This window comes from Emys orbicularis, chromosome 7 (assembly GCF_028017835.1).
Source record: "Emys orbicularis isolate rEmyOrb1 chromosome 7, rEmyOrb1.hap1, whole genome shotgun sequence".
NCBI classification, from domain to species: domain Eukaryota; kingdom Metazoa; phylum Chordata; order Testudines; family Emydidae; genus Emys; species Emys orbicularis.
This window is the reverse complement of record NC_088689.1, coordinates 55,790,528-55,813,172: the sequence shown is the minus strand read 5'-3', so window position 1 is coordinate 55,813,172 and position 22,645 is coordinate 55,790,528. Positions and strand designations below refer to the sequence as shown.

The 22,645-nt window shown below is 38.2% G+C and overlaps 1 protein-coding gene across 2 annotated transcripts in view; it reads right to left on the bottom strand.

Moving 5' to 3' along the window:
* Positions 1–22,645, bottom strand: part of PARG (poly(ADP-ribose) glycohydrolase) — a 126,307-nt gene that overhangs the window by 31,156 nt on the left and 72,506 nt on the right. For both annotated transcript variants that reach the window (XM_065407576.1, XM_065407578.1), the window contains 2 exons: positions 7,013–7,092; positions 3,196–3,256 (listed from right to left, as the gene is read on the bottom strand). In XM_065407576.1, coding sequence (XP_065263648.1) covers positions 3,196–3,256; positions 7,013–7,092 — 141 coding nt within the window. The remainder of the gene's footprint in view (positions 1–3,195; positions 3,257–7,012; positions 7,093–22,645) is intronic.

Below are 22,645 nucleotides of genomic sequence, written 5' to 3'. Positions count from 1 at the left end.
AATGAAAAGCTTTGTTTGCTTTCCAAAGGGATACTCCAGATATACAACTAAGACCAGAATAACTTAGAGCAGAATTTGGCACAACGTGACAAAAGTCAGATATGAGTTAGGGAAGTGGGAGGTGAAGAAAATGAATACTCTGCATTTACATAGTACTTTCCATCCAATGATATCCGCTCCCTATGATCACATCAGTCAATCCTCACTACCACTTGGTGAATTGGGTTTTATTATTCCCATTTTATAGATGGTGAAACGGAAGTTAGGTTCCTCGCCCAAGGCCACAGAACAAGAGAATAGCAGATCTGGGCCTAGAATTCTGATACTCCTAGATGTCACTGAGTGCAGGGGCACCACCTGTGCCCCAGTACACAAAAGATTAACTACAGCTTCCCTTTTCCTTTTTGTTATACAGTAACTCATGTGAACAGCTACATAAGCAGGAATGCTGGAAAGACAGAAGAGAGGAATGTCTGTTGGAAAGCAGGACTCCACACACAGGTACTGAGGCTATGGCTACACTAGAGAGCTTACAGCGGCTGCAATAAACAATATGTGTAGCCGCTCTAAGGCGACGGGAGAGAGCTTTCCCATCAGTTTAATTACTCCAGTCTCCATGAGTGGCGACAGTTCTGTTGGCAAGAAAGCTTCTCCCATAGACATAGTACTGTCCACACCAGCACTTAAATCGGCATAAATTATGTCACTTGGTGTGTGTGTGGCTAATTCACACCCCTGAGCAACATAATTTATGTCGATTTAAGCTGGAGTATAGCCTTAGCCTGAGTGAACCCCACCTGGGGGGATCTTTTTGTTGTTGTTTTATGCTAATGGTAACTTATTTTGATCTATGCTGATAAAGATTTGCTGCTGTTGAAAAATCCTGTTGCTCGCTGCCATTTTATTTCTGCTGAACTACACTCTCCAGCTCACAACTACTCTTTGGGCTTTCACAAATTTGGACTTATTTTGATCAGAATGATCATTTTTGATCATTAATTTCCATCCAGAATTGTAAAATTAAAATAATCACTTAATTTTATGGATTGATCACCAGTGTTGTGGACAGAATATTCTAATCTACCATATACTTTTATTAACGGTATTAAATCTTTTGACTTACTGAAGAAAGTCACTGACATTTAACCATAATATAGTGGAATTTAAAAAAAAAAAAAAAAGAGAGAGGTTTAAATTAAGCTGTATTAGTTACAATCATCCATTAATAGATTTACAAGGGACATAAATCTACTCTCTACTTGAGCAGGATATTAAGAAACAGAATATTCTGTACGAGAAGCTAGTACATAAACTGAAGTAAATTCATATCAGTGATGGCTTAGATTCCTCACTTTAGCAAACAAGAAATAAAATGATGTTTCACCTTTCTGTTAAAAAAAAAAAATTAGCCATTCAGCTCCCATTGAGGTTAATGTGAAACATGTCTATATCCTCAATCACCAATTTTAAAACCTTTAATAGCATACAATTACATATTTTATACCCCTAAATAGTAGTTACACAGATAGAGCAAAGAAGCACTATGTTAATATGACAAAATCATTTAGACAGATTAGGAAAAATAATTTGGGGTCAGATCCTCATCTGAGTACATTGGCAAAGCACCAGTCAATGTCAATGGAGGTAAACTGATTTACACCAGCTGAAGATCTGACCCTTGACATATACAATTGTAAGGGTATGCAGTTTCCTGGAAGACTAGGAGAGGCATGTGTACTCTGTTATTACTAAACATGCATGAATTGATGTACTCTGAGACTTATACTAATAGATTTTTAAAAAATGTTTTGGACCCCAAAATGCCAGCATCTTTTCTGCCCAGCACATATATACCTGTTTACTTCTGCAATTCAAGGATTCTGCATTCTGAATTCTGAATTGACTCATCTTTTTTAAATGGTGGCTTAATTCTCCTTTGTCATACCTCAAAGTCTTTCTCAGTAATCATTGCATATTTATCCTGAAACCAGAGCAAGCTGAGTGCTTTTTCCTTACAATTCACTGTGCCACCATCACCTCAAGAAACCAATCTCTTTGCAAGAGACAGCACAATAACTTTTGTTGTATGCCCTTTAGGGCTTGGGGATCCATTTATCATATACTAACTATAGTATATTTAAGAACTGGTAAAACTAACAAGAAATCCATGACATGCTATTTGCAAGACACAGTATCAGACCTTTCATTCTACTATGTGTCTAACAAGGGTGCATTTTTTAGATTATAGTTAATATGCATTGTATAGCAAGTAAATTAAAAGTGAATGTACACACTAGTTATTTTAGCACATTTTAGGGGTAGTAACTATTATAACTACTACAGTTATAAGATTTTTCTTTTTTAATAAACACCAATTATTAAAGTAAGTCTAAAAAAAGAAAGAGCATGGAATAGCCAGTAAGTCTACACTGTGCTATTTAGAGTCTTGGATACAAATGTAATATATAATGTTAAATCTTAACTAGTATTTATATCTATAATCCTAAATCTACAGATTTTGATTCTAGGGTTACACACCCAATTCCCCAATTTCTTGCCTCTCTTCCCAGCCCCAAAACTCCAACATCCAAAAACTTCGCTTAAATCTAAAACTTCACATTCCCAGACAAGCAGCCACCATCTTATTTGGACTGTTTGCTAATGACATGGCACTAGCCAATGAAAAAGCTAACAAATCAAATTTTTCATGCTGGCTGTCAGCCATATTGCATTCGAGTTCCTGTCATTGCTGCTTCAGATGAACCATCACACCCAGGCTAACCTCATCCCCACATATATACTTGCAAATTTTCATGGAAATATCACTGTTTAAATATTCATTTAAATCATGAACAAACAAAATGAAATGAGGTAACTGAAGCACATAAATATGCTCAAGTTAGAAATTTATTTTACAAAATTTTAGCACTTTTGACAAAATTATCAACTTCTACAGAAGACTGAAACAACTCCCTTTTTGCTTTTGCATCGGTTCAGCTGATATTTTTTCTAGACTTGATGAATAAAAATAACAAAGATCCATAAAAAATAGTGTCCCTTGTAATGATTAAGAGCCTGACCCAACTCCCAATGAAGTCACTAGGAGTCTATGACTTTATTGGGAGTTGCATAAGGCCTTAAGTCATCACAACCAAGTAAAACAATTACTCACACTGAGAGATGTGTTTAACTTACCTTTCCCAGTCTGGAAGGTCTGGAAGACTTTGTCTTGTAAACGTCACTAATCCAGTCGGTTCTATTTAAAAAAAATAACAAAAAACAGTAAAACATATACAGCTGATAATGTATTTCAAGTTTTAAAAGCTCACCACTTAAAATCATTCAGAAACTAAGGCTACAACACATGTGGTTCTTACTCAGGAATATTTAAAACCAATTTAAAATAAAAATGATAGTTAAAATAAATGTTTGTTTCTCCTAAAAGAAAAACTGAAGTTTGATTTCCTCACTGACAGGGCCAGTGTTCAAACTGAAGGAAATATATATGATGATCAAACTTTCACCTCCTTGTCTCCGCTTCTTTTTACATCTATTTCTCTTTTTATCAGCCAGCAGAAGTAAAGTGGGGGTATGACATGTTGTTTCTCAGCTATTCCACTTAAGCTTTAATCATCATCAGACTGGCTTGGTAGCTCAGGTGAGAGCAGAATGTGTTGCCATAGGAAAAAATCAGACTTCAGACCCTGAGCAGGCTTCAGTGAGCAGGTCATGAAGCACTACATGTAGTAGTAGGGCAGCATCCTATGTTTTCAACCAAGAACCGTAGCTAATTAACATGAAGGACTGATGGATTCCAGAGGAAGGAAGTTCATTATCTCTTGAAGCATATGAGAGAGGAAATAGGAAGATTCCTGGAGGGGTCCAGCCCTCAACAGAAAAAAAGATGTGTCACAAATAGATGCATATTATAAGAGATTACCTCTATTTCTGTGACTTCCTTTTATTTCACTAAAAATGTGTTTTAGTTGCAGCAACAAAAAAAATCAGTTTTTGAATATTTGGAAGAAACTTATTTTATTCAATCTGTTCTTTGTCCAGAAAGAAATTCCCTCTTTTCTATGGAAAAGCATTTTTAGAGTAAGAGACATTAGAAACTATTAGAGACAATGGTGGTGTCATCTCAATAAAAACATATTTTAAAACTTCTATTCTCTAAGAACTCTTACTTTTGTGCAAAGCATAACATATTCCTCAGAAAGTGTTAAATATTCCTGTAATACTGTTAGAAATTTTATGAGGCTATAAAGACTTTTACAAAAATTTTTTTAGAGAGAAGGTCTTGTATTAATCAAGTGTTTCCCCACAAGGGTTCTGTGATATTATGGAGGTGACGTTTCAGAAATTAAGCATACACTTTGAGTACTAAGCTTTGGTTTACATATACTCCAATGTATTCTGTTACAAGGAACTCAATTACTATTTATAATAAAAGGGCTGGGGAATTAAACATTTAATTTCCACTCATTTCCAGAGCTAAATTACTTTAGTCTTAAATCACTATACAGAGAGAAAAAAAAAAGGGGGGGGGGGAGAGGAGACAGGGTCTGTTAGTAACTTGTATTTCACTTTCAAATTCAAGGAAGAACATTTGAGAATCCCATTAAATATTATTTGGAATTATATTGTAAAAAATTCCAATTCACCAGTTACATAGAACATAATCCCAACTGATTTTAAGTATATAAAAAGAGGCGGAGCAGCTGTATAACTTAGAAGTAGGAGGTTGCTGTAATTCAGTTTGCATGTAAACATCTTTTCACTCATGTGTAAAAATGCAATAAGCTATACACAAAGTTACATGCATGGGTCACATTCTACTCTTGACCTGTGTGAACAACATCTATTGACATCAATGAGACTTTGGTGGGTATATTAAGGATAGGATGTGATTCTACTAGTTTGCATGGTGGAAGAATAAGTCAAAAGAATGACTGAGTCAGATAAAACGGGAACCTTTTTTAGGCCCAAGTATGGGAGTAGTTTTTTAAATGCCATTTTGCACCAGAATACCTTAAAAATGTCTTTTTAAAAAAACAAATGCTTCTGACTTGGTATGAGTTAGTTATGAAGGAAAATTAGTATTCTTTACATGTTAGAACAAATGATTTTCTAAAATAAAGTTTTAAGAGTAGAAAACATCATGATGTTTATATGGAGTATGCCATCAGAAAAAACACCAGACCAAGATATGATACTTCAGATATAATTAAGATATATATTATATGAATGATTACTAAGGCTCCGTGTTTGTTATGGAGGTCGCAGAAGTCAGGGATTCCATGACTTCCTGAGACCTCCGTGACTTCTGCAGCAGCTGGTGTGGCTGACCCCAGGGCTACTCGAGCAACTGGCCCTGGGGCCAGTTGCTTGGGTGGCCTCGGGGATAGCCACACCGTCCACTGCTGGAGCAGCTCTGCAGCTAGCTGCTCGGATGGCCCTGCAGGCAGTCGCACCAGACGCTGCTGTGGCGGCCCCGGGCAGTGGCTGATGCGGCTGGCCCCGGGGACCACCTGAGCAGCAGTCCCACAGCTCAGGGGCTCCCAGCAGTGATCCTGGGGCAGCCGGAGCTACCGCTAGCTGCCCAGGACTTTCCTCCCTCCCCCAGCAGTGGCCAGAGCTGCCACTGGCTGCCCAAGGCTTTCCTCCCCCCCTAGATTTAATCAGAGGTATTTACGGTATCAGTCATGGACAGGTCACAGGCTGTGATTTTTTGGTTTTTGCCCCTGACCTGTCCATGACTTTTACTAAAAATACCCATGATTAAATCTTGGCCTTAATGATTATGCATACAACTAGAGCATCATAGGTACATGTTTATTACAATGAGTGCTCAGCCATATATATGTATTTTTACAAGTTTATGTGAATGTGCAACCCCATGACAATGTAAGAAGCTTCGATTAAGTACACTTGGTATATTAACTTGAATCTCAGATAGCTTATATAATCTTACTGGAGTGTCCAGCTACACAAATGCATTCTGAGCATCATCCTGCCAGGCGTCTGAATGCCTTAAAATCCAATTAAGTTCCACGGGAGTTGAGGGAGCCCAATATCTCGCTGGGTCGCTCATTTAGTGGGTTTATTTTAAACGTGGGTCAGCTCTCTTATGAGCTTTTGGGGAAGAAGGGGATAGAAGTGTTTGGGGAAAAAATGAAAAAAGCTGCATTATTGCAATATCAGAGCTGAGATTTTGGACGCACTTAAGCCAGTAAATTCAAAGTTATAGTTCCCTGGAAACCATTATTTTGACAGTGAGTGTGTATTTATATGCTTCTAACTGCTGCTATGTGCGTGAGTGCTCTCTCTTTCTCTTTTTATGGACAAGAAAGAGAATGGCAGTTAGCAGCATATGGAATAATTAAGATAATATATATATTTTAATTACTGAATATTCTACTAACTGCCATGCTCTCGCATATTAGAGAAACAAAGTGGCTGAGGTAAAAATCTTTTATTGGACCAACTTCTGTTGGTGAGAGAGACAAGCTTTCGAGCCACACAGAGCTCTTCTTCAGGTGTGGGAAAGGTACTCCTAGCTGAAGAAATGCTCTGTGTGGCTCAAAAGCTTGTCTTTCTTACCAACAGAATTTTATCGAATAAAAATTATTACCTCACCTACTTTGTCTTTCTAATATCCTGGAACTGACACAGCTACAACTATACTGCATCCTCTAACATACACATATACAAAGTGTTAAAGTACGTGTGTGTGAGAAAGAGAGAGCACGCGCGCGCGTGTGCATGGCAGTTAGAATCTTACATAATAATTCAACACTTTATATATTCTGTACCTCAGGGCAAAGCTACAGTTCCTGTGGGAACCAGTATTTTCAATTTCTTGACTTCTTTGTTCAAAACCTTCACCATGACATTGTATTGCTATAGGTTTTTCCATTTATTATACATTCTTTATGTGTTTGCTTTGCAGCTCAGACTAAGCTGCATTTTTCACAGCATTCAAAAGAAATGAACTAATAAGAGGATATACTTTTTTCTGTGACTCTTCTAAAGTAGCAGAAAAGGGTTTTAAGCTTCTCAGGCTTCCTTGGTGACCGCCCTTCAAACAATCTGAATAAAAAGAAAGATATAAAAGTGATTGAATTAGTTTCAATGGCACACAGAGTAATAATTAAGCTGTTTAATAACAGTGATCTGATTGGATTTTGAAAGTAATAGAGGCTTCTCTAGATGTTTAATAAGATAAAAGTGTCACAATCATTTAAGTTGAAAAGTAACATGGAAAACAAATGTGATTTCTCTGTTCAAAGAGGGCTGTAAATCAGAGGTTAGTTACATAATTTTCTCTCCTTATCAATTAGTACTACTTACACACTCTAGTTAAAATCCACTTTGCCTGCATAAAGCCCAAATACGTAAGCCGTAAGCAGATGAAGTAGAGAGACTGAGGAGAAAAAAATCCATCCAACAACTAAGTGTCAGGTTCCAAGGCCCCTCCACAGCCATTATTCCAGCCTACAAGCTCGAAACCACAGACCTTCCACAGCATTTGTATGGGGTGTGGATATACAGCCTTCCCCTGGCCTGCCCTCAGTGTTGTATTTACATGCTGGTCTATGCAGGCTGAGTGCAGAGACCTTTTCAGTAGCACCTTGGGGGCATGAGGCATACTTGCATGGTTGCTCAGCCAGTGGACAGCCTTGGGGAACCTCTACAGGGTTTAAGTGGTGCAGATAGCCTTGCACTAGCCCTCCAGAGTGGGGTTAATTTAATCCCACTAGTATTAAGTGGCTGAAACAAAAAATTATTTTGGTTGATTAATTAAATGCAAGAATACTACCATCCTTATTTTAAAGGGAAAAAAATCCTTAATGAGATAATGGTACCCAACTAAAGCTTCAGATCTCCTTGTAATCTTCAGTCCTCCAAGACACTAAACCTTTTAATATGTTATCAGTTTCCTTAGAAATAGGTGCCCTTAGAATTAGAAGTTCAGAGAAATCTGTTAAAAAACCTATAAATATATTTTCCTGTTTTTCCTCCACTTATCCTCCATTACATTATTATTTATATTGCAAAAGCACACAAAATATACCAGGAGTTGTAAAGACATACAGGAAGACAGTTCCTGCCCCTAGAAACATCTCTAATTTTTCTCAGAGAAGTATTCCCCATAGATTTTAGTAGGACTATTCAGGTGAGAAAAGTTACATGTTTGTTTGCAGGATTGGGTCCTAAAACGACAAAAGGCAGATGACAAGTGAGGAAAAGGCATACAAAATACAAACAAACTGGTCAATGTGACAAAGGGCATATGTTTCACTAGTTCTTTTTCATTCTATTTGGTTTGTAATATACAGATCATCTACAACTACTCCTCAACCTAGCCATGGTTAGTTCCTTCAAAATGCAATACAATATACATAAACTACCCCAATTGCTCTAGCATTGGTAAGTTTATAACAGCAGCTTGTAAGAGGACAGTTGTGGATAACAAATCACTTATATGATAATAAATAAAAAGTAAGTTATCCTCAACTGCCAAACTAGCTACTCATCTATGCATGACTCACTCATTCCCTAACCTGGGTTAATTAGAACCACATGTCCCACTGCCTCCCACTCCTCAAATGCCCCCTTGTGCTACAGTGGACCACAAAATGAAAGAAAGGACTAATATATAAAAAATAACATATGGAGATATACCTATCTCATAGAACTGGAAGGGACCCTGAGAGGTCATCAAGTCCAGCCCCCTGCCTTCACTAGCAGGACCAAGTACTGATTTTGCCCCAGATCCCTAAGTGGTCCCATCAAGGCTTGAACTCACAACCCTGGGTTTAAGGAGGCCAATGCTCAAACCACTGAGCTATCCCTCCCCACAGTAGAAGGCCTTGGGGCTTAAGATCTCATTTCTGAAAACCATTCTTAAAGTATAGCAAAATTGGTTGGGAATGGGAATGCAAAGTGACTGAAATAAACTTCTCCTTATTTGCTTCTGGCAACCAGAATCTGCCATCTCCGTGTTTCCTTACTGCTAACTAAAAACTGGCACCAAGGCCAATGTTTGTTCCACAGAAAAGCTGGTAAAGCATTTCTTGGACAACCACCTCATCCCTACAAGACTAAATACACCATTGCATAAAGAGACAGATCTAAGCTCATGTACATCTACAAATTCAGAAAATGGCAAACCCAACACAAACTCAATATTTTAAATTAGAGATGAATGAACTCACCAAAATGTTTTAAGAGACCATAAATTTGGGGAATTTTTTATTTATTTATTTATTATTTTTGAGAACTGAAAAACCAGAAGTTTCCAATATATCATTCTGCACCTGGAGCCACGTGGGTGGACACAGGGGCTTGTGCAGAATCCCATTGGAGTCAATCTGATTCCACACAAACACAATGGTCTACCCATACAGATCCAACAGCAGGACTGGGACCAATATTAGCACACACTTGTCCCTTGCACTTAAAACGCAGAATTTAAAAGCAGCATAAATTATGGAGTCTACCTTCTTTTCTCCAAGCTCAGGATTGACAAATATTGATGGGAGAAGTTTACACTGATATTGATATTACTTTGCTTGTTCATTTCAAAATTCTTTCATGAACTTAGTGCTCATGAAAGGTACCAGACTGACAATCGTGGAAACTAGAATCTATCTACAGAAGAGCTACAGCATGGGCAGCAGGAGTGCAAGCTTCTCTATGTTATACCACTAATACTTTTGAACTCTGAATTGTAGAGATCACGTCTGGGGTGAAAAATTCATTTGCTTGTTATATCTATTCCAGGCTTGGGATGTCTGATGAGATTGCCAACAAAAACACCAATTAGTCCTATTTACAGGGATTTTGTAATGTTAAAAAAAGAAACCTGTCCTTTGGGAATTGCAGCTGAAACTACTAACTCATTACATACTGGCTGCCTGGACAAGCAGATATTAAAGAGGGTTGGTTTTTGTTTTGTTACTGATCTGGACTGGACTGGCACTAGGAACCAAGAAGTGAAAAGCTGCAAATCCAAATCCCAATACCCTCAGCCATCCAACTCCTCCAGACAAAACTGAATTTTATCTACTTACACTTGTAATAATCATGTTAGGAACGAAAATAATGTAACATTGTCCTTCAGAAATTTCATTGCATGCGGAAGACACCACCAGCTACCCTTTCTTCTGGATTAAGAAACAAAAGAAAACCAAGAAAAGCTCTACTTTAAATTACCTAGAGGGCTACTACTGACATATAGAAATCCATTTATGAAAATCTAAGTTATAAAAAGAAACTTCCTTACTTTTAGCTATTAAGTGAATGCATTCTTTCAGTGTTAACCAAAATACTATTTTTACTGAATCATCTAGCTTCCAATAACCTGCACTTGTATTGCTTAATTTGGTTTCCTATAAAATGACATGGCATTGTTATTGGTAACACATAATGCAATTTGTCTGGAGGGAAGAACATAGGGGGCTTTGGAAGCAATATGCCTTGAGTAAGAAGTTCACTAAAGGATGTCGGATACAGTAGAACCCCTTGGGGCTTAAGATCTCATTTCTGAAAACCATTCTTAAAGTATAGCAAAATTGGCTGGGAATGGGAATGCAAAGTGACAGAATGTTATTCATCTACTTCCATGTAGCGCAAAGACAATCCTGCTTCAAAAGCAGAAAGCTTTAGGTGAATTCAGCCTTCTAGTATTGAAATAGGTTAGATTTTTCATATTTAGAAAAGACTTACATAAGAACTATGTGAAGAGGGCGTATTCAATGTGAACAGATTAATTTTACTGGGAAATTATTATTCAATAAAAAAATTAATTGGGATAGGGGGAAGAGAAGGGAAGGTTAGTCTAGTCCTGGTTTCACTAATCTTGGGGGGGGGGGGGGGGGAGGGGAGAGAAACCTGTAAACAAGGACTTCAGGAAAACAAATTTTACTTGTACCCTCCATTTTAAAATGGTATTAGCGCAGGCACTAATAAAGTACAGAGCTTGCAGAGCTAAGGAGGCAAGTTGAAGCAGCAAATCAAAGCAGCAAAATAAAAATAAATTAGGTATGTGTTAAAAGTTTTTCCTCTAAAACCTTGTGATTTTATTTTAATGTTTGTGCCCTTTATCTGAGACAGTTTATACACAAGACTAATAATGCGCACACTAGTCTTTTTCTTCTTCTTCAATTTAAATTGAAATAATGTTTAGGTTGCAAATAAATTTGTTAATCTCAACCAAATGTTCAATGGAGGCTGTCCACCTCACAAAGCCAACAATGATTCAGCATAACAGACAGCTCCTGTATAGAAAAAGCCAAGAACTGGAATAGCAGTCCTCAGTGTTGGCCTAACTTTCCCACTGAAGTAAATGGGATTTTTATCATTGATTTCAATGGAGTGGAGTTCAGGCCAACACAGAGCATCTTTTCAGAAGTATTTGGGTGGATTTCCTAAACATGAGAGACTTGCTAATCATCAAATGGACCCTTTTGGGCTTAGAATCTATGAACTGATTTCCTATTTCCTTCTCCCAGTTCCAGTATTTTTTTCCATTCTTAAAGCAATGGAGAGTTATATTTACAATCAAGAAGTTCATTTATATAAAATATTTTTTTCTTTGACAGTTTCCAATCTAATTGTTTATATTTAAGATAAAGCCTTCATTATTAGAGCTTTTTTCCATGGCGATAAGTGGAAAAAAGGATTTCATGGGCAAAGGCTAGTTAGATGAGAATGTAAATCAGTGCATCTCCCTAAGCCAGTGGTCCCATACTTACTTGTGAATAAAGATGTAACCCTGACACTAGCCCCAAATCCATGCCCACTCCAATCAGAATAATTCTGAATTCATCACAATTAATGTTGGTTCAAATCAAAGAGTTTCACAAAATGAAGTCTTGGAGTGGCAATTTAAGTGGGGGGGGGGAACCACAATGAGTGAAAATACTGGATGAATATGCTATGATTCATTTCATAATCTTGTAGGCTTATTATTAGTGAGTTTGTCAGTACAGATCTAAAATATGGTATAGCAGCCATACTTTTTAAAATCACTTAGCAATACAAAACATAGAATGAAAGAAACATTTTGGTTCTTTGCAATGTTGAGACAGTTAGAACAGGAAACTTCTATTCATCTGAGGCTCAAACATCTCTAGAAACTCAGGGCCTGATTCAAAGGCCATGGAAGTGAGTGAAAAGGTTCCTATTGATTATAGTGGTCCTCGGATAAGCCCCTAAACCAGGGGTCGGCAACCTTTCAGAAGTGGTGTGCGGAGTCTTCATTTATTCACTCTAATTTAAGGTTTCGCGTGTCAGTAATACATTTTAACGTTTTTAGACGGTCTCTTTCTATAGGTCTATAATATATAACTAAACTATTGTTGTATGTAAAGTAAATAAGGTTTTTAAAATGTTTAAGAAGCTTTATTTAAAATTAAAATTAAAATGCAGAGCCCCCCAGACTGGTGGCCAGGACCCAGGCAGTGTGAGTGCCACTGAAAATCAGCTTGCGTGCCGCCTTTGGCACGCATGCCATAGGTTGCTAACCTCTGCCCTAAACCCTTACATTTATCAGTTTATGAAAATGCATCCAAATGTAATCTTAGTATGCAGTTTAGTTCATTTTTTTTTTCAGTGTCCAAAGAGATTAAATGATCAATTTAGAAGACTTCCAAACTGCATTAAAGTTGAGCTGCACGCAGAAGGGAGGAACAGGGGAGGGAAGGAGATTTTATATATAATTTTTTTTTGCGACATTGTGATGAATGAAGATCTGAAAGATTGTTGGGGTTTTAAAGTGTTTCACATTTAAAAAGAAATTACATTGCTGGAGGGTTCCTTGAATGACTACAGAACTAGCTGGATTATAATATCAAAAGCAAGCATGAAATCTTCATGAAAAAAACCCCAAACAAATGTACAAACAACCTTTCAGGCCTTCCCTATAAATCATAAAGCAGCAGGTCATTTTTATGGCTGTAAGCTTATTACCATAGTAATAGAGAGTGAGCGTTTCAACAGCACACACCATTGCCCTAACCAAGCTTCCACTGAAGTTGGTGGGAGTTTTACAATGAACTTCAATTGGAGTAGAATTAGGACAATGATGAATGCTTGTGAAAATCCTGCCCAAAAATGTATTGGAGAGCTAAATCTCAAATTACATCTATATTAATATGTACACCCAAATCTTAACATACACTAAACAGTCTCAGTTTATTAATTAGTTTCCAAAACCAATTTAAATCCACCTACTTTTTCTTCCCACACCAGACTAGGCTGCAAAGTGCTCAAAAGGGCTGTAAGGTCAGCCACCTTCCACACATGACAAGCCAAAGGCCCTATTTTCAGAGGTGCAGAGATCCACATTTTCCCATTGACTTCAATCTGAGTTTTAGGTGCTTAGAACCTCTGAAAAAAAATAATCAGACCCTAGAGTTCTATTCTCTGTCTGAGAACGCGAACCTATTCCAGAGCCAAGTTTTCAATTGCAAGAGCAGAGCTTTTTTTCCCTGAAGGCAGGGGATAGGAAATGGACTAAAAACGCACACAAAGATTTTATCTAAATAAACACAACATTCCCTACTAAGTCCAAACAACACATGAACAAATCATGTCTCAATTGTATGATGCATATACACTTAAGTATCTTTCAAATCTCCAACATGGAGACAAAGCATTAATAGAAATTACTAGGACACTGGGAAAACATTAAGACATTTGTACAACAACCTTGAGCATCAACTGTCTCTACACAGAACCAAAAATATCAAATATTAATTTAATGGTGAGGACTCATTAATATCTGTACTTGCTAACATGAAGCTTTAAGTGAATTGGTCAATATGCAACATTATGGAAACATTTATTTCAAATACAAAGTTTTGTAGTTTTAAAAAGAATAGGTTTAGTTACGGCATGATGCATATTAACTGGATTTTTTCTTGAGCTCTTTATGACAAGATCACAAAAAAGCAATTCCCTGAGTGGAATGTAGATTATCAATTACCAATATAAGAATCCAAGGCAAGAAACCATTAATACAAATTTTAAGAATTCATCCAACTAAACTGCACTGTAAATCAAACTCAAAGCACTGCAAGCCCCATTTTAAATTGAAGTAATTGATAAATTACTTGCAACTGCATATTTTCATCCAGTAAGCCACTTTTGCTTTGTGCAAGAGTTCTGTCACGCTGCCACACAGCTACTTCAATTTAGTGAGGAGACAGATGCAAAAAGTCTGCTGAGCTGACCACTGAGGCAACCTACAATTTATCTTTGACCTCCTAGCTTCTAAGCAAATGCAGCAGGATTGCTAATCAAATTGAAGCCCTTTATATGGATATTTAGGTATTCTGAGGAACCAAAGAACAGGCAGGAGTGAAGGTCAGTAATAAAAGTAAGCAGACTTGTGGGAGCAATATAACAAAGATATTCAGTTAACAATAGCAGCCAAACAAAATGTTCTTTCTGATTTAATCTTCAACTGTTTTCAGTGTTTATGTTCTGAATATAAATCCTACACTTGATAAGAAAAAACAAAAAATTACAGTGGTTATGTTCCAACTAGGGCTGTCAAGCAATTAAAAAAATTAATCGCGATTAATCGCACAAATAAAATTAATCATGATTAATGACTGTTAAATAATAGAATACCATTTATTTAAATATTTTTGGATGTTTTCTACATTTTTCAAATATACTGATTTCAACTACAACACAGAACACAAAGTATACAGTGCTCACTTTACATTTATTTTTGATTACAAGTATTTGCACTGTAAAAAAAACCCAACACAGCAAAAGGTTGATTTTCTTTTTTGGTGGTTCAGTTCTGTAGTTTCCGCATCAGAGTGTTGCTCTTTTAAAACTTCTGAAAGCATGCTCCACACCTTGTCCCTCTCAGCTTTTGGAAAGCACTTCAGATTCTGAGGTCAAATGCTGTAGCTATCTTTAGAAATCTCACATTGGTAGCTTCTTTGCGTTTTGTCAAATCTGCAGTGAAAGTGTCCTTAAAATGGACAACATGTGCTGGGTCATCATCCAAGATTACTATAACATGAAATATAGGGCAGAATGCGGGTAAAACAGAGCAGGGGACATACAATTCTCCCCCAAGGAGTTCAGTCACAAATTTAATTAACACTTTTTTTTTTTTTTGTAACGATCATCATCAACATGGAAGCATGTCCACTGGAATGGTGACCGAAGCATGAAAGGGCATACGAATGTTTAGCCTATCTGGCATGTAAATACCTTGCAATGCCGGCTACAAAAGTGCCATGCAAACGCCTGTTCTCACTTTCTGGTGACATTGTAAATAAGAGGGCAGCATTATCATCTGTAAATGTAAATTTGTTTGTCTAAGTGATTGACTGAACAAGAAGTAGGACCGAGTGGACTTATGTAGGCTCTGAAGTTTTACATTATTTTGTTTCTGAGTGCAGTTATGTAACAAAAAAATTACATTTGTAAGTTGCACTTTCACAACAAAGACAGTATTTGTCTGAGGTGAATTGAAAAATACTATTTCTTTTATCATTTTTACAGTGCAAATATTTATAATAAAAAACAATATACACTTTGATTTCAATTACAACATATAACATAATATGTATGAAAATGTAGAAAAACATCCAAAATATTTAATAAATTTCAATTGGTATTCTATTGTTTAACAGTGAGATTAAAATTGCGATTAATCATGATTAATTTTTTGTTAATTGCATGAGTTAACTGCGATTAAACAGCCCTAGTTCCAATATTAGTTTGCCACAAAAATATATAATATGACAGAGTACGTGGCGGGATAACGATAGTGGTGAGGAGTATTTAAAATAAACAATTTCAATATTATATGGTTAGAAACAAAGAATATTTTAAAAACTGTCTTTAATTCTACACTTCGCTTAAAATTTTGATTTGACTATGAGAAAAATTAAACATGACATCACGAGATTTCGTGTTTATTGTGCAATTACTTCTACATAGAATTTACAACTTTACAATTTGTTTACAAGTAAACTTCTCCCACACCCCAACTGTTAGGTCTGCAAACTGCAGCCCCAGTTCAGGAAAAGTACTTAGAATGTGCTTAATGCAAGCAGTGGACAAAGCAGGCGGCTGCCAAACAATGTTATAAGGGAGCACTGCGCAACTTTACAAGAGCATTTTCCCTAATTGATCAGCAACGTAACAATGAAAAACGTTAACCGTGACGACTTTAAGTGAGGAGTTACTGTATCATGGTTCAGTTTCCTGACATCATATTTTATAGACCTTCATGGCAAAAATATTTGAAATATAGTGGGTCATCATGTCAATATAAGTATATTAATGTTGTAACATTACATTATTTGCTACAAAAAACTGACAGGGCATGGATTTTGTCTAATGGAAAGAAGCTGAACCTTTGAAGTAAATGGTTCTGAAAATGTTGTCTGTTTCATCAAATCAGAACAAAATCATTTAATTTTGAAACTTGGAATTCAGGCAACTCCATTATTCCTGTAAGTTTTTTCCAAAAACTGGGTCCAAATTCATAGATTTTTTTAAGGCCAGAAGGGACCCTTTTGATCATCTATTCCAATCTGACTTCCTACATAACAAAGGCCATAGAATTTCATCCAGTAATCTCTGCATCAAGATCATATCTTGTGGCTAAACTACAGTATATTTTTTAGAAAGATATCCAATATTCATTGGAGTAATGCAGATTCCACCACATCCAGAGGTGAAAGTAAGCCAGTCCAGTCTGGTGTACCGGCAAGAGCTGGTGCGCCGTACCAGACCGGCTTCCCCAGGCCGGCGATTTAAAGGGCCTGGGGCTCCCAGCAGCGGCCAGAGCCCCAGGCCCTTCAAATTGCCACTAGAGCCCCGCTGCTGGAGCCCCTGGGTAGCGGAGGCGGCCGGGAGCCCCAGGACTCGGGCAGTGATTTAAAGTGCCTGGGGCTCCATTGAGGTAGTGGTGGCCGGGAGCCCCGGGCCCTTTAAATCACCACCCAAGCCAGACTGCCAGAGCCCTGAGGTAGCAGTGGTGGGGTGCCGGCGGTGATTTAAAGGGCCAGGGGCTCCCAGCTGCGCTACCGCAGTGGAGACCCAGGCCCTTTAAATCTCCACCAGAGCCCTGAGGTAGCAGCAGCAGCCAGGAGCCCCTGGGGCTCTGGTGGCGATTTAAAGGGCCCAGCGCTCCGCTGCAGTAGCGGTGGCTGGGAGCCCGGGGCCCTTTAAATCACCACCGGAGCCCCGGGGCGCCACTGCTACCCCAGGGGCTCTGGTAGCGGGGCTCGGGCAGCGATTTAAAGGGCCCGGGGCTCTGGCTGCTGCAGAGAGCCCTGGGCCCTTTAAATCACTGCCCGAGCCCCAGGGCTCCCAGCCACCTCTGCAGCTGGTAGCTCCGGGCGTGATTTAAAGGCCCTGCCTCTTGCAGTTGAGGCCACACCCCTTCTGGTTTAGGCCCCGCCCCCTGCTCAGGACTCAGGTGTACTGGTAAGTCCTTTAAGTTACTTTCACCCTTGACCACATCCCTTGGTAAATTGTTCCAGTGGTTAATTACCCTTATAGTTAAGAGATTTGCATTTTATGGCAAGAATGGCTCAAACATAAAATCTCAATATAAAATTTCCCATTCACAGATACATGGCATTGATTGTAATTCCATGAGATTTACATGTATCCAAACACACCTGTTATGGTTCCAAACAACCTCAATCTGTAAAGTTATCAGACAGTGCAATTTAAATTCTGCAGTCAACCTTATTAATCAAGAAAAAAAATTGATCTCTGCTGATGCAGTTGAATATGAAATCAGATTACTCATGCTGTTTCCTGGATTTTAACATGCTCTCACAGTGGATGATAACATTTACTCCTGTCCAGAGGGGCAGCACATGGGGTATGTACCACCAAAGTCCTACTTAAGCCCTTAAAATAGTTTAAAATTAGATTTAAAATATAGGTCTTAAATGGAGCTGGCCATCTGCATAAAGATCCATTTCATCCTTTGAGAATAATGTGTTATTGGGACAAAGAAAGCAGCCATGCACATAAGGAATATTCACTTTTCCATTTCAAAAATATCAGAAGGATACAACACATCTTTAAGCAAAAGTTCATTTGAATGCGCAGGCTGACCAATTACTTGAACCCCAAATAATAAGCTATTAGTTTTCATAGTCCAGCTTATTGGGTGGATCTGCTTAGGAGGTAAACTATTATGCTTGTATGTACTTCGTGAAGACTGATTTAAGTCTACATAGAGATACAAGGTGGGGTAGGTAATATCTTTTATTGGACCAACTTCTGTTGGTGAGCGAGACAAACTTTCGAGCCATATAGAGCTCTTCTGTGTGTTTCAAAAGCTTCTCTCTTTCACCAACAGTTGGTCCAATAAAAGATACTACCTCATCCACCTTGTCTCTCTAACACCCTGAGACCAACATGGCTACAATGACACTTAAGTCTACATAGGTATTAAGGGCCTTATCCTTTACTATGCTAAGCACACTCAGATCCTACTGATGTCAGTGGGAGATGTGGACACTCCACTCCACTCCACAAGGCCCTAAGAGAAAAACCAGGGGTCAAATGGGAAAACACTAACAATTTATAGACTAGGCTAACTAGTGAGCATAGAAGCACTTGCTTTCAACTATCATTGCCTATTTCTTTGAACCATGCAACTTGACTTCCGGTTCTTCCTCCCTCCCCGTCCCCCTGCCCCCAACAGAATTGCTTAAGGAAAACAGAAGTGTTTTCTCTTTTCAAAACCATCTTTTCTTTCACTCATTAAAGATTTGCTAGACTTCAATTTGCATTGCTATAAACATTTGCCTGAAACCTTTCAATAAGTATTCTGTCACATCAATAGCATTATCTGACCTTTTCATTCAATTGTACTCCAAGCAACTTTAATCACATGCATCTCCAAGACCAGGGGTTCTCAACCTTTTTCTTCCTGAGGCCCCCCGCAACATGCTATAAAAACTCCACGGCCCACCTGTGTCACAATCGCAGGTTTTCTGCACATAAAAGTCAGGGCCAGCGTTAGGGGGTAGCAAGCAGGGCATCGCCTGGGGCCTGATGCCACAGGAGCCCCCGCAAAGCTACATTGCTCAGGCTTCGGCTTCAGCCTCGGGTAGCGGGGCTCAGGGTCTGGGCTTCAAACCCATGCGGCAGGGCTTCAGCTTTCTGCCCTGGGCCCTGCGGGGCAGCCCCCTAGGGGGCCTCGGACCCCTGGTTGAGAACCACAGTCCAAGACCACATACGGTTGTAAGGTTTTTGTATCAAATGTTTGGGAAAGTCAGGAGAATCTCTCTACAGAGTATTTGCAGATTGCAATATTTCTTTATATCAGTGCAGCAACTACCTTTGAAACGCTTCAGGCTAATAATAAAAGCAGTTAATTAGTATAGTATTATCATTCTAGTCACCCTTAGGCAATAGGGGTTTATTTTTTTAAACAAATATTTTCTATTTACATTTTAACATATTTTGTGTTCCATCACAGATATTGATCAAGTTCTGTAAGATGAAATTGTGCTGGAATCAGTTATTGGTCAAAGCCATCATGAACAAACAGTTACAATAAGTGTTTGCTACTGTTATTTATATTCCTATCATCAAGTGAAATGGCCTCCACAACATTCTACTAGGGCTTTTGTGGACAACAGTATGTTGGACAGCTCTGAAGTTAAGTGTCAACTACAGAGCATAGGATGGCAGTCTATAGAGATCTTCAGAAATGTAAAGAAATTTAGAATTGGAAATTCTAATCTCCAATAAAAAAGATAAAACACAGCCATACTTGCTAGCATATGTGTAAGTTCTAGAGCCACCGTAAACACTTAAAAAATGGTAACTACAAAATAATGTAGCTGAATAAAATATTTTAAAAAAGCATCCAAGTGACTTGTAAACCTAAGTCTCACTGAAAAATCAGGCTCCTAAATTTCTTAAAGAGTAAAATATTCAGTAGTATTAATGTACAAGCTGATACAGATTTTAGTAAATCACCAATACAAGGTTTTTGTGGAAAAACAGGTCTCAAATGGATTAATGATAAGAATGTTCTTTTACAGTGTCAAAATTTTACCCAACTAATTGATCTCTAATAATCCAGGTGATAATTCTGAGAAAACCTGTCATGATGAGTATCAACCAGACTGCAAATTATCACTCTTGTGGTAATGCAAGAGGAAATGCAATTATCTAACGATATTATGTTTTCTAGTGAGGAAAAACCTCAGAGCAGACTTATACAAGTCAAACACACAAGGCACTGTGAAATAAATAGATTTGGTGCTGCTGTATTTTTTTCCAGTTAATTAAGTAAATCCCACCTTTCTACATTAAAACCTGTCTTCTATTCCTCTCTTTACATAGAAAGTAGCTTAGAGGTTTGGGATTCCCTTTGGCCTCAAAGAGAAGAAACATACTATACTTCAACAATTTAACCTCACAGGCAATTTCTTCTCTTATTTACTGCAGACTATTAACTGTTACAGGTGTAAAATACTGTCAACAAAACAGACAAAACCAGAGCACTGAACAACCTGATGCATAATTAGAAATGTATCTTTAAAACAAAGATTTTTCCCCACTAAGGTTTGTTTGAACATATATACATGGAGCAATGTAATTTTTGTTGGTCAATCCAATTGCAAACACTACCCTCCCTTACTACACCCCCAAAGAAGAGGCATTTCTTATTTCTGGGTTTTTCCCATGTTGGGTAAGTAAATTGGATCAAAGAAAATAATAGCAACTGGGGATCTTTTTTTAGTCTTAAGACCCTCAAATTTACACTAAGGAGCAAATCTTGCTCTTCCTGAAGTCAGAGGGAACTGTGGGAGCTCAGTAACTGAACGTCAGGCTCTAGGTCATAAGTTAGGCACCCAAAAATTGAGGCTTTCAAAATTAGTAGATACTTGAAAATTCTGGACTAAAGGGATGTCTACACAGGAAAGAAAGACCTGCGGCTCGCCCAGGCCAGCCGACTCGGGCTGACGGGGCTTGGGTTGCAGAGGTGCTTCAGTGCTTTGTAGACTTCCGGGCTTGGGCTGGAGTCCGAGCTCTGGGACCCTCCCACAACGCAGGACCCTAGAGCCCAGGCTCCAACCCATGCCTGGAAGTCTACAAAGCAAAGAAACAGCCCCACAGCCCAAGTCTCACAAGCCCGAGTCAGCTAGTATGGGCCAGCCGCAGGTGTCTAGCTGCTGTGAAGACATACTCTAAGTGACTTAACTCACTGTATCACCCTGGGTTATAGGAAAACCAGGAATAGAACCCAGAACTCAGTTTTTAAGCTTTAAGCATTAAACCAAATTCCCATTATCCAAATATTAGTTTGCTCTACTGATCATTATAAATAATATAATAAAGAACTGATCAATATAGTTTTAGACTTTATAATAAAGAATACAAGACTTTTCATTTTAAAATTTAGACCACATTTTATAACCCAAATTCACATGTATATTTGTAAGTTGTACAGAAAATTACACATTTAAAAATAAACATTTCCATCCACAGTGAAGGTTAATAGAATACACAGCCACCATCCTAAAGGGGCAAAAAAATACTTAAAAGCAATATTCAGTTCTTTGCAATGAAATGTTGATGGTTAGGAGGTAACTGGAGCCACTTTTTATAGAAACAATATATATTCCTATTCCCTAACCAGATCACCTCAAATACACTGGATAATTTACTCCACAGAGAATACTCAATGCTATGAAATTGATGTTGTTTATGGTAAGAGACAATTGCATTATTGCTAAATCAGATTTCAGTTCCCCTGTATAAGTCTCTGTACAGTTTGTCCATTTCCTTTCCTATATTAAAAAAATCCATAAAAGATGCATACATCTTAACTAGTGTAAATTTTTTCCTATTTCAATTCACTAAAATAATTAGCTTAAAGATCCTGCCTGACATGGCTGGAGTTAAATTTAGGATACATATTGGCGGTATCAGTATTTTATATTGTCACTATTGAAAAAGTGCACCATAATTTAGATGCATTTTTTATATAACTTCATTTTACCCTCTTACTTGTGTGTCAAAAAATCTCTAGGTTTATGCTGTGTATGTACTGCTTTAAAATATGAAACTGAAGCCTATGATCTGAGCTAAGCCTATTTATGACTGGGGGCCATGCGCTTTTAATGTGCTTAGTCTCTTGTTACAGGAAAACAGGGAAGGAACTACTGTAGCAGCATACCATAGCTAAGGCCAGGTCTACACTACCGCGGTAGTTCGACAGCTGGCAATCGAACTTCCGGGTTCGATTTATCGCGTCTGGTCTGGACGCGATAAATCGATCCCGGAAGCGCTCGCCGTCGACTGCGGTACTCCAGCTCGGCGAGAGGAGTACCGCGGAGTCGACGGGGAGCCCGCCTGCCGCGTGTGGACCGCGTCTGAACCGCGGTAAGTTCGAACTAAGGTACGTCGACTTCAGCTACGTTATTCACGTAGCTGAAGTTGCGTACCTTAGTTCGAATTTGGGGGTTAGTGTAGACCAGGCCTTAGAGTCAACAGCTGCTAGCAGATCAGAACCACATAAGTAAAGTGTATGAGCTCTTGACAAGCCACTCAACCCCTCTCACAGTTATCCGGAAAACTAATTTGAGAAGAAAGCGTATTTTACCTTCAT